Source organism: Microtus pennsylvanicus, chromosome 10 (assembly GCF_037038515.1).
Source record: "Microtus pennsylvanicus isolate mMicPen1 chromosome 10, mMicPen1.hap1, whole genome shotgun sequence".
Classification (NCBI taxonomy): domain Eukaryota; kingdom Metazoa; phylum Chordata; class Mammalia; order Rodentia; family Cricetidae; genus Microtus; species Microtus pennsylvanicus.
In genome coordinates, this window is record NC_134588.1 from 43,875,019 (window position 1) to 43,887,590 (window position 12,572).

General features: G+C 38.4%; 1 protein-coding gene across 2 annotated transcripts in view; it reads right to left on the reverse strand.

The window, feature by feature from the left end:
• The window catches only part of Hmcn1 (hemicentin 1), a 452,651-nt gene that overhangs the window by 221,979 nt on the left and 218,100 nt on the right, over positions 1 to 12,572 (reverse strand). Inside the window, exons 12-15 of one of the 2 annotated variants that reach the window (XM_075988199.1) lie at positions 10,203 to 10,344; positions 8,590 to 8,717; positions 6,417 to 6,530; positions 1,388 to 1,546 (exon numbers count right to left, since the gene is read on the reverse strand). In XM_075988199.1, coding sequence (XP_075844314.1) covers positions 1,388 to 1,546; positions 6,417 to 6,530; positions 8,590 to 8,717; positions 10,203 to 10,344 — 543 coding nt within the window. Of the gene's footprint in view, positions 1 to 1,387; positions 1,547 to 6,416; positions 6,531 to 8,589; positions 8,718 to 10,202; positions 10,345 to 12,572 lie in introns of those variants that run through there. The other variant, XM_075988198.1, reaches the window with a different exon arrangement.

Sequence of the window (12,572 nt, forward strand, 5' to 3'; positions counted from 1 at the left end):
CAATTCTGTATCTAATGACCTCCTGTACTTGAGTCTTACATTTCCAAATTCATTAGTATAGTTGAAAGTCTTCCAGGAGAATCAGAGACCCTCCTTACATCCAGCAGGTCCAACATTATTTTCAAGGTATTTATCTTAATAATAACAGAGTGCAGTTATTGTTAAAACACCACCCTGGACATCTTGCACTAACCTAGACAGAGTCTATAACAATCTTTGTGCCATTACCAGAATTCTGTATTAAACTTTCAGGGCATATTTAGTAAGAATGAGTCATGTTCAGCAGACAGCCAAGGGCAAAGGACCAGAATCAGAACAGGTCTCAGGAGGGAAGAAAATTGGTTTCTTTGAAAGAAAATATCAGGCACACAGGGCCATAATTTTCACTTAAAGCCTTAAGATAATAGAACTAAAATGGGTTGAAAAGGATTCATTTTCTTCATTCGTGTTTTTAAAAATCAACTTGAGCATGACAAAAAAATTTCTTGTACATAACATACAGAAAAGAAAATATAATTTAATGACATTCTATACTTACAAGTTTAAAGAGATATAGATATTTAATTATCTGTGAAAATTAAGTTGCCCCATTCTGTTCCATGTAAAACAAGTTCTGTTTTATTTCTAGCTTTACCACATTGTGTATAGAATGACTTTTTTTGTTTGTTTTGTTTATTTTTTCTAGGAGATGTGAAATAGATGATGAGGTAGGAACCAAATTTCCTGAGAACACAAATACAGTTGTCATGCACACGTCGCATCTTTCCATGGTGATCGACATGTGTAGTTAGTATTTTATTTCAGACACTGGGGAGGAACTCCTAGTGGATTTTTAAAACTAAAACAAAAGAATAATCTGTCACCTTTGCTGTCATCAACATCTCTAGATTATGGTCTAGGGCCAAACTCTACTTTCTGGCCTCCAGATGTTAATAATTGGGAATCTGATGGCAGAAGGGATGACTACTGACAGAAAAATGGCAATGGATGATACGTATGGGTGAAGCCGATAGTCTCTGAGGTCAGATAGCTTGCAATTAAATACTCAGGCTCTGCCCCTCCCTAGCTCCGCAGCCCTGAGCAAGCGACTCAGCTTATATAAGCTTAGTGTCCTTATATTCGTATAAGACATAATCATAGTATCTCCTCTTAGTGTGGTTGTGAGAGGGTAATGGGAAAACCCATAAGACATTCTTGACACAATGAATGGTACATTGGAAGCTCCTAGGAATTGCGAGCCACTGTTATGATGTTAGTCATCTGAAATGCCCATGCTGGATTTGCCATTTGACAAATATTTACATCCTGTTGTTTCACAGTTGATCAACATGGAAAATAACAACTCTGTGTCAGAAAACTAATGCAACCAATGGACATGAAAGCTTACAGCCTACATCCAGAGTTAGTCTGCCAGCTGCTCTTCCAGCATCATTGATGGCTACACAGGTATAATCACCAGCATCCAGATCTTGGGTTTCTTGAATCTTCAAAAGTCCCATGAGGGGGTCAATACTGAGGAATGTTGAGGGCCTCAATTCAAGATCTCCTAAACCAAAACGACAAGAAGAATATTAAATACGGAAAATTTTACATGGTCTACTCTGCCACTGATATGATTTTGAAATTTCTAAATAAAGATGATTATGATGCTTCAAATTCCTGTTGCACAACATAGATGCTTTACTTTCTATGATCTAAAATTTGGTCCTGTAATGGACGATACAACTGCTTTTCCTCCATCTACCTATATCCAAATAAGAGTGAGCTCTTGGGAGCCACATGGAAAGCAGGGGTAGGCTGGAAACCAAAACAGTGCCTTTGGTCAGGCAAAACGGAGCAAGATGGTGAGGGCTGATGAGGGGCTTCTATTATTTTTGTGGCATGAAGCCTTCCAGTGATCCTGGAAGTACCTGAGCTATCAATGTTATTAGATTAGTGAGTGATTCTTTATTGAACAGCAGCAGTAATAGTCCGTCTTGCGATAAGCCACAATGGGCTAAGAAATGTATATGAATGACTGAAGAAGAGGGCTGCTTGGAAAAGGTAGAGGAAAGTTTTCTGAAAGAAGAGTGAGTTTTTATTAATCTCTTGGGTTACCTCAGCTAAAGTCTCATTCATTAAAATTTGAATTTGAAGTGATAGCATGTTTGGAGGAAGTAGATAGAGATCTCAAGGCAAGAACAGAATGAAACAAGAAAGACTGGCTACATCTGGATTTCCTCTGTATGCTACTTGTCCCAACAGAGCCTCTGGTCCTCCAAGAACCACTTATTATTAAAAGATATAACACCTCAAAGAGTCATAAGGAAGATTATGCATGTTCTCCTTTACTCTCCAACTCCCAAATTGCTTCCCAATCAAAGAATGAAATTAATGACAATGACCAGTAGATTAAAAAAGTATATAGTACTGGATATATAATACCATTTAACACATTTTTTCATTTGTTGTGAGGCTCTTAGAATCCCTCAGGAGATTTGGCAACCCTTGATCTGAGGGTTTAATGACATCTGCAAATCTGAAAGATACTTTCTAAAATGTCACACATCAGTCATGTACCCTGGGACTGGGAACACACATGCAACTCTTAAATAGGCAAAGAGCCTGAGAGCAAGTAGGTCTCTAAGAGGATACTGTAAACAGCATCAATCAATGAGACTTCGTAACATGTAGACAATCCTCTTTTGGTTGTATAATTTTCTGAAGAGAGGATGTCAAAGAACCTCTCAATTTGAAAACAGCAAAATTCTAATAAGTAAGCAACTGTCGGTGCCCTAAACAAAGTATTTTCCAGAATTTCAATATTGCAACCCCCTAGGCAGCCTTACACTTGCTACTACACAGTCCACTTGCAAATGAGAGAGGCAGCAGAAACTTTGTCTAAGTGCCTCTGGGAGATTTTAATAAACAGAAGCAGATGATGTTGACATAATGATCCTCCTAATAGAGGAGGATGCAGTGTGACCTCGCTGTTCTTCAAGTGTTAGAATGTTTGGACTGAGATGCATTTAGAATTTTGTAATTTACTTGCTTTTAGTTTATTCCTGTATGTCAAAAGACACCATCTGTGTCAGAAGATGAAATAGAGACCTTCTGCTGGCCACTTTTGTTCCAAATAAAACGGCTGAAGAAACAGTAGCCACAAAAAAAAAAAAGAAAGGAAGGAAGGAAGGAAGGAAGGAAGGAAGGAAGGAAGGAAGGAAGGAAGGAAGGAAGGAAGGAGACATAGAGAAAGAAGAAATAAATTGGAAAGCACAAGTCTAATCGAGGTTGTAATTCGATCACATTTTGGTAGTCTTTCTTTTCTTGATTTCTACTGAAAATTATTCATCAAATTATTAAGAACTCGGAGAAGTATAGATGGAGTTCTTCTCAGATAGAGATGTGATGTAGTGTCATTTAGTTTCAATATTCAATACAATTAAAAGAACATCATACTTGATAAGCTAATAAACCTTCTAATGCTGATTTAGGATTTAATAATCATTGTTACTGAGAAAAATCCTCACGTTGCTATCATCTCAATTCAATTCCAGACTCTGTGGACATAAAGTTTAACACTAGAACTTTTCAAATAGTTGATGGTAATTAACTTGTTAGAAACGTTTGTCTCGAGGACCGTCATGTGTCCTCTTACAAGTGGCTGAAGAACTCAGCAAATTTTTATTTATGGTGATGCTGACCTCTTATACAGTAAATTGCCTGCCTGTGACTGCAGGGTGAGCTGGACTGATCAGGAGTTCAGGGAAGTGTGTTGTCCATAAGCATTGGACTGTGCCTTAGGGTACAATGCATCAATATCTCATGTCCATGTGGACTGGGATCCACTGGGATGGGTGATATGGTCTGATATGGGGTTCAGGGTTATGTGCTGTTAATGAGAATTATATTTATTTGTATTTAATATCTCAGAAATCATATTGGGAAGTTTAAATACTTTCACATGGCATATTTTATTCAAAACTAATAGAGATTCTTGCATAATAAAAATATTTTATAAAAATAATATTTTCCAAAACCAGGAAAAATTAGTAAGCAAAATGGCATTGTTTTATATTTCTGTAAATTTCCATAGTTCTGGTGTCCAGCTTAATAGGAGACAGCTGAGTGCTCATACTTGCTCTTGCCTTTTCTTTATTGGATACCATACATCATGTAGCCTCCAGAAACTCCACTACTCACTTGAAAGACAATGAAAGTAAAAGGCCAAATAACATTTCAGTGTTATTATTAAAATAATTTGGAGCATGTGGATCCCTCAAAGACTAGTAAGGAACCCCCAGAGTTTTCAAACTACATTTAAGAACCATCAATCTCAATAAATAAATCCAATTTTATATTCTACCACAAATATTCTTTTCATAAGATTTTAATGGTGTCCCTGATTTTCCCTTAAAACCACTTTATACTGTTCATTTCTAGCAACAAAAGACCTAAAGTCTTAAAGAGCACGTTGCCTCGTGGGAATTCTTTTCTCATGATCATTTCAATGATCTGAATGAGATGTTTTTAAACACTACTTTATTCAAGCAGAATTGTCTAGGAAATGCATTTATGGCAAAGTTACTTTGAGGTTAAGGCTGGAATTCTTCTCTACTTCTATGGTCCCCAGGAGACAAGAACTCACCTGCCTCTGTCTCCTTATGTTAGAGACAGGCAACCTGAGGAAAGCTTTGGCTTCTAGTTTTCTCCTGGTGATGATTACTTCTTGAGATGGAATAAACTGCCTGCCTGTGACTGCAGGGTGAGCTGGACTGATCCGGAGTTCAGGGAAGTGTGTCCATAAGCGTTGGACAGTGCCTTATGGTACAATGCATCAATATCTCATGTCCATGTGGACTGGGATCCACTGGGATGAGTGAAATGGTCTGATACGGGGTTCAGGGTTATGTGCTGTTAATGAGCAATTGACTGTATCTGACAGTAGTATGAATCGATATCATGCCCATGTGGGTTAGAATCCATTGGGATGTTATTAATTGAACATATCTATGGTGATTTGCAATATCTATGGTGGAGAGAGGAAACAAGTGAATTCCAGATTGTTCCATGTGTTTGGTTGCACGATTCCCTAGCTCCTCCTTGTTTTCTGCGGGACAGAGATTGACATGAAGAACGAGCTTTTCAGGTAAGCATGCCTGGTTTGTGAACAAGACTTTCCATGTGATTTTACACAGGAGCCACACGTAACTTCCTAGAGTCTACTACTATCGTAAACTACCGAGTCGCGCAAAAGCTATGTCTATTTAACCACAATTTGAATTTGAAGTTGTATATTTATTTAAATGGAAATTCAAAAAGTTAAGCATTTCTAATTAGTGAAACTAGTTTATAGTCACTGAAATAAGGAACTCATTAAGGAACTTCAATAAGCAACAAAACCAGAAATACTTTTTTTTTAAATCAAGGAAAACATACAAACATAGAACTTTGAGCTAGACAAGTAAAAAAATGGCATTACTTCCTAGTTTCCCTCCGTGATTTTGATTTAAATTATTTTAAAAATATTTGTTGTCTTTTTACATAAAGCCTTTTTCTTTTCACCTCATGTTCCCTAAGTTTGAACCCGAGGTGAATACATAATTTTGTGATTATGACATCAACCTGTTGCTATGGGAACATCTATGATTTAACAAACAGAATCATAACAACAGTGCTTTGTGCTATTTAGCATTTTTCATCTGAAGATTAAAAAGTATTTTGCAAACAGCATCTCAATAATCCTAGCAACCTCTCTTTACAGAGTCTACAGCATTCTCTTTATTTTTATTGTAATGAGCTGAGAGGGAAGTAGAAGCAGGGATTTTGCACAGAGGCAGATTATCATCATCTGCACACAGACCAAGCCTCATTAAGACCCAGTAGAGCACTCGGTGTTCTTGTTGTAGAATTAGGGGTCTATCTATACGTTCAAATATGGATATCAATTTTCCAACTGATGGGCATATCTTGAAACTGACTGGGATGTCGCTTGTCTGTCAGTTTTCCTGCGAGCTTCGGTATCTGCAGTTGAGCAATTTGCAGAAGGCATCCTTGAGGATCTAGCGTTTTTATAGTGTGAACGCTCATCTCTAAGAAAAGTGAACTAAAACCAGGGAAGCTATTTTAAACATCAACTGAATATTCTTGGACAGTTTTCGACAGGAAACAGTCCTAAACTAACAAAGAGAACGTTCAGCTGGGTTAGCAAGGCAGACTTCTCCTGCTTTGATTTCACAGTCCTGTAATCCACACCAGATGTCAAATCCTGAAATTCAGAGTTCAGAATTTTGAACTATCGTCTCCAGTGAGATCATAAACACATTTTATAGGCCTGCTAAGTCACACACCAAAACAAATTTTTAACAAATCATTTTTTTAAGAAAAAAAAAACACAAACGAAGTAAGCCAAACATGACCAGACCTAAGAAATGTACCTTTGAACCACTTTACTTGAGGTGGAGGGACCCCAGAAGTTTTACATTCCATAATGGTTGTGTCCCCAAGGGCCACCAAGAGCTCACTCTGAACTACCACCAACTTTGGGGCTTCTGAAAAACACAAAGATACAAACAGTCAATGTCTAGAAAATGCCATAAGGACTTTCGTTAGCTGAGTGAAACAATGAACATTACCCCAGTATTATATCCCCACTTACATTTATAAGCAGAAAGACTCTTGTGTTGTATGTGTACAAATGCATATGATGGAAACAGTAATATTGAGATCAAAACAAGGGTATTAGACAAAAGTAATGACAAAAGCCAAGAAAATGACGAGGAAACACAGGTGGAAAGTGTAGGAAAGTAATTAAGAGCTTTTGCTAAAAAAGTGATCTGTAAGGAGACTGAGCTCTGACAAATCAATGCATCTGTACCCACAACACTAAAAGAACCAAAGAGAAGTTGGAAGAGGGATAGAACTGAGGCTAATACAATTGCAGACAAATTAAAATCATATTTTCTATGTGATTTTAAGGGTGTTTTTGTGGTAATCTGTAATTGTCTTCTATTTTTTTCTCTGATTTTCCCTGACATGCTAAATATAGATGCCCATTCCTATAATACATTTATTCCTTTATGTTTATTATACATTGTGTTTCTCTTGTTTTTGGCTTTATCCTTTGGCATTAGCTCGCTCACACACTTTATTTTACCTAAATGGTTCAAGACCTTCGTAACTTCAACTGAGATCATTTTAAACAAAACTAAGAGTTTTCTCCTCAAATATCACATCATTCCCATGCTAAAACCCTCCAGCAATCCCTGCTGCTTTCCAACAGTTTGGCTTTCGAAGCCCAAAACGGTTGCCTTTCCAGCTTCACCTGCACTTGACTTGCTGGCTTATCACTGGATAAAGAGCTCTACTCTAGAGCCCCGAACACAAAGCTCTTTGCTCTTTTATTCATTCTCCTCCCTTTGCCTTAGCCCTCTTCCCCAAACTCTCCTTTGCCACAGAGGCACTTCAGATTCCACTCATTCTTTCAGCTTTAACTTAAATCCTATCCTTTGGGACCTCTCTGACATTCCCCAGTCAGAATTCATTCTACCCCGTTGACCTCCCCCACAGCCCCACGGTAATTGTCTGTGCTTTGTTTTTATAGTTTTCTGTATCAACTCCCATTATTGGAACTTTAAAGAGTAAGGACTGGTGTGGTTTTGGTTGGTTGTCTCTGTTTTAGCACTCAGTCTCCAGCAGAGAATTTGTCATACTCTGGGTGTTATACAGCAAGAAAACTTGGATATTTGGCTTCTCTGTGAATAGCACAAAATTTACTTCTGCCATGTGGAATTTTATTTGCATCACTGAGTCCACATTCTCATCCTTGGTTATGTCTTCACCTGTTTGCCGTGAACATTTTTAATTCAGTTATTTCTGAGTCGAAACCAACTTTCCCTTAAATAATTCCTCTATCTGTGTCTTGTGCTCTCTTTTTCCAGGCTCCTGTGATGTGACACTTTCACTCTTCCGCCACCCATTCCCTGTATCTATCGTGGCTTTCCATGCTTTTCTCCTCAACACTGACCGTTTTCATGTTATCGTGTTTGGAGTTGAGTTGAAGTGGATGAAAAGGCAGATTATTTATTTATCCAAATAAAGGATTCACAATCTACAACCTGACACTGAATGCATCATGATATTTTCAACTAATATTAAGAAGTGCAAATTAAATACAGATATGCTCTTGAATAATATCATTATATACACCTTAATAAATGCCTTAAGTTTGGAAGAAAGAATGGGAAATGAAACACAAAAAAATAATATGAGACTCAGTTTTGATTATAAGTAGATAAATATAAAACGGAAAGTGAGATGAGAAAAGACGGAATTTTTATTTTGAAAATGAAAAATTACTGAAAATAAACCATGGTAGGGTAAAATTCTGTGGACAGTCTAGAAGCCTTTCACAACCTGTACACTTCCTTGATTTCTGTTGACAGATTTCCTCACTGTGTACAGTGAGGAATTATTCAATATGTGAAATGAGTGATAAATTACAGTATCAGGCGCAACTGATCTTTAACATTAGTTCTCCGGAAGGATCTTTCCATCGCTAACAAGGACATTCGCCCTATTTCCATTGCCTTTTAAACTGATTATACTTGCCGATGTATCTGAGAGTAGAAGTCTGCTTATCGGTTCCAGCCGCATTGCTTGCCAGGCAAGCATAGGTCCCTGCATCTTTGGGAACTGCATTCTTGATGAACAAAGTGCCATCTGAAGTCATCCTGTATCTTTGCATTAAAAAAAAGTAAAGTAAAATCTAAAATACTGCAGTAACATTGTATAATACTAGCAAGACACTTTAGTACCCTCTTCAAATATTTTAAAGTTATAATTCTGTTTACCTCAGACATCGTCAAGAGCATCATGTTATAAGGAAAGATGTAATACTGATAACATAGTAACAGTAATAATAATAATAATAATAGACGCTGTCCTATTTTTGAGCTCAGTTTCTCAGATAAAATACCCTGACAAAAAAGGCTTATTTGGATTAAAATTCATGTTATGTTCCATCATCATGGGGAAGCCACGGTAGGAACTTGAAGTAGCTCTTCACATCCCATGCACAGTCGATAGCAGAGAGAGAACGCATGTGTGCATACCTCCTGCGTAGCTTGTTTTTCCACTCCTTGACAGGCCAGGACCTAGCACCTGAAATGGTGCTGCCTGTATGCAGAGTGGGTCCTCCTAGTTATAAAACACCTTTCAGAGGTACACGTGCAGAATAACCTGATCTAAACAACCCCTCACTGACCCTCTCCTCAGGAGATTCTGGATGGTGTCAAGTTGACAGAACCATCGTAGATATCATGTGTCCTGAATTAGCTTTATGCTGGAGACTGTTATGGAAGACTTCTCTTTAGTAAAACTTTCAGTCTTCCCAATGACCAAATGGCCCAGATAATGCAAGCATCTTTGTTTTACAGATGTGTGAAGAAGTTTCACAACTGAGGTATGGGAATTTGCACCCAGGTAGTCTTGGCTCTTGTGATAAACTGCTCAGAAAAGGGTTCCTCAACATGCAAACCTGAGAGATGCAATGCCCCTACATCATCCACAGAATCTGTGATGCTTCTGGAAATAGAATCTGGCTCAGTTTGCTGGAACAAATCTAAGCTTCCTTGTCATACCAAACCAGGAGTAATGGAAGCCTGAGGTCCAGAAGCCCTGATGCTTCTGATCCACATATCTATTGCTTTATAAGCCTAAATGCCGCTTTAGGAAGTATGCAGTAGCATAAAAGACTCATTAGTGTACTGTAGTAACACTGGAAGCAACTATCAAGAATATCTACGGCCTGTAATGGAACTTCTTTTGTGTCCTCCAGTCCTCCCTGTCTTTCTCTTTTCCCACTAAATTCATGGTAATCCCTTATATAGATTGATTGTAACCATATCATATTATCCCCAAAATAAAGTTTATTATCCCATCTCAGTTCAAGTTAGAAATAGAACGATGCACGGTGTCATGTTTACTCAAAAGACTGGAGAATATTCTATCTTAATTATTGAAATTAAGGAATAATGACTTCATACTTTTTAAAGTCACCATATACATTATTTTTGGCATTTACTAGTCTGTTTAAAATAGTATGAAGCCATAGATTTTCATCAAGTTTTAATACTAGAGTTTGGGTCTGACTCACTTGGTACCAAAATTTCATCAACTTTTCTCATTCAATAAAAACAAAGAAGATGATACAAACCCAGTACCTGTGTGAACCCATAATAAACATCTCATTCATGGTCCAGACAATCTTTGGTTTGGGATAACCTGTTGCAGAACACATGATGGAGACCTCAGATCCTCCTGTGAATGACTGGTTCTTGGGCATCACAGTGACTTTTGGTTTTTCTGTAAATGAAACGATAGTTTGATGCTGAAATGTGCATTTATATTGACTTGAGATGTGGGAGCTTTATCAGAAGTTGTTTAGGCTTGTATCACCCACACTTTACTATTTGGAGGAGAACTCCATCACACCCCTATCACAGGTCTGGACCTATCAGCAAAGAAAAAGAGACTAAAGGAAATGAAGGCCAGAGAACCAAACTTCCCTTGGAAAGAAAACGAACTTGACCCTGATGCCATGTTTCTGTCTCCACTGGTTACCATGAGCCCTGTTGCTACCTTTCCCCATTTCTAGGCTCTGGGTCTTATCTGCTGTTTTGAAACTTTCCATTAAACTTTTTTTTCTTTTTCAAGAAAAGTCCTCAAGTGGAGCCTTCAGTTCTTTCCAAACAATGAAAGCAGACTTGGAGATATAATGTGTTCTGGTTAGACTGTCGGCTTTGTTTAAAGCAAGCCTTCTTTTTTGAGAGAAAGTCTGAGATGGTATCTTTCATACTATGTACCTCCCATTATCTTCCATAGCATTTAACATTCTGTAATCTTCAGTGGGTGGGAACTAAAAGATACTTCACACAGTTGATGGAATAACAGTCATTCAACTGCCAGCCCCTCTTAAAACCTGGCTGTAGTAGTCACATGACTCCGGCATGCACACCCTCAAGACCACACTATAACAAGAAATGGCAATGACTCAAATTATCTAATGTTTGCTATTTGTATGGGCAGGAAAAAAACCACTTTTGAAAGTGAAACTTGAAGCCTACAATTTATTGTCAAAATATAACTGGGATGTTGACACATTCCTTTGCTCTCCCCCTGCTTTCTATGTCTGTATGTTAGGCTGCAAGAATTCATCTCCAAAGACAGTGCTACCTAAGAAATAGTAAAGGATTCTCTTAGAAAAATGCTCCAGTTGATTGAGCAAAAGGAAACGAACTCTCTTTCACAGTGCTTGAAACAGGAAGATCCCATCAATTCTGAGAGAAGCAAGCTGGTTCGGTTGGGTTTTGTTTGTGCGTTGCTCATGTTTCTGTACACAAAGCAGGAGCTGCATTGACTTGGATATGTGTGGCTCTCTCTCTCTCTCTGCATCCTAGTTCACTGAGTTTTTTTTACTGTAGATGACATTGAGAAATCCAATTAACAACCTAGACCTGGGTGTGCTTATGGAGCATCACTCTATTGCAGGTTAGTGTGCAAATGGTGCCTTTCACTAAGAGAAATGAAGCTCTGGAAACTTTATTCACACTCAAAGGAGGTAGCAGGGAAGCTGCTGCAGCAATGAAGAGCTTAATTAGTGCTTAATTGCTAACAGCTTAAAAGCACCCTTCTTTTTTTTTGTTCCTGTTTACATTGCAGTTCTCAAATTATGATCTCGTCTTTGAAGTCAATGTTTAAAGGCCCTTTCCGGCCTGTGGACTTGGTTGATAGCCTCATTATTCCACAGATTCTTCTCAGGGAACACAGAGCTAAAGAAATGCATGGGGTCAAGGGCAGACTGGCCAGAACCAGTGAGTTCACATTGCGATTCCATCTGGACTCCATCAGTTCTGAAAGGCTGGGGGACCGCACATTGTACAGGGGCGTCACTGACAATCTTCAGGGGACGAAGAGAAAGAGGAGCCATTCGTCCCTTTTTTCAAGTTCTTGGAAACTCACATTTATTCAGCCCCACCTTTCTAAAATAAGATGTTGCTTGTGGCTAGCTCCTGTTAGCCTAGGACTGCTGCAGAGTTTCAGATGGCTCTCAAGACTTTTGTCTAAACTCGGTGCCTTGCAATGAAGCTGCCAGAATTGGCCTGGCATGTGTCCCAGCAAGAATCCCACTGGTAGGCTCTGCGGTTCAGATATCAAAGTAAAAATAAATGTCAGTTACTCAAACCAGGATACAGAGAGTGAAGAGGTTATTGAGCAAATAAAGCCTGGATGTAGGGTGCTGCCTGGGGTCATGATATAAATCTGGATGGAACATACATATGGAATGACTTCATCCCACAAGAGGTGAGAAATTTACCATTGCCCCATGAAGACTATCCGTGTTGATGATAAGAAAGTCAGAAAGGGCAGGAGGGAACACAGGGAGGCAAACCTGGCTGCCCACCAAAAGTGATGGTGAAAATGAGTCAGTCTTTGATTAGGTCAATAGGACATAATACCTCTCGCTATAATGGCTTTAATTGTTAATTTTTTAACCCACAGGGGAATAATTCCCAATTTTAGTAAAGTAGTGG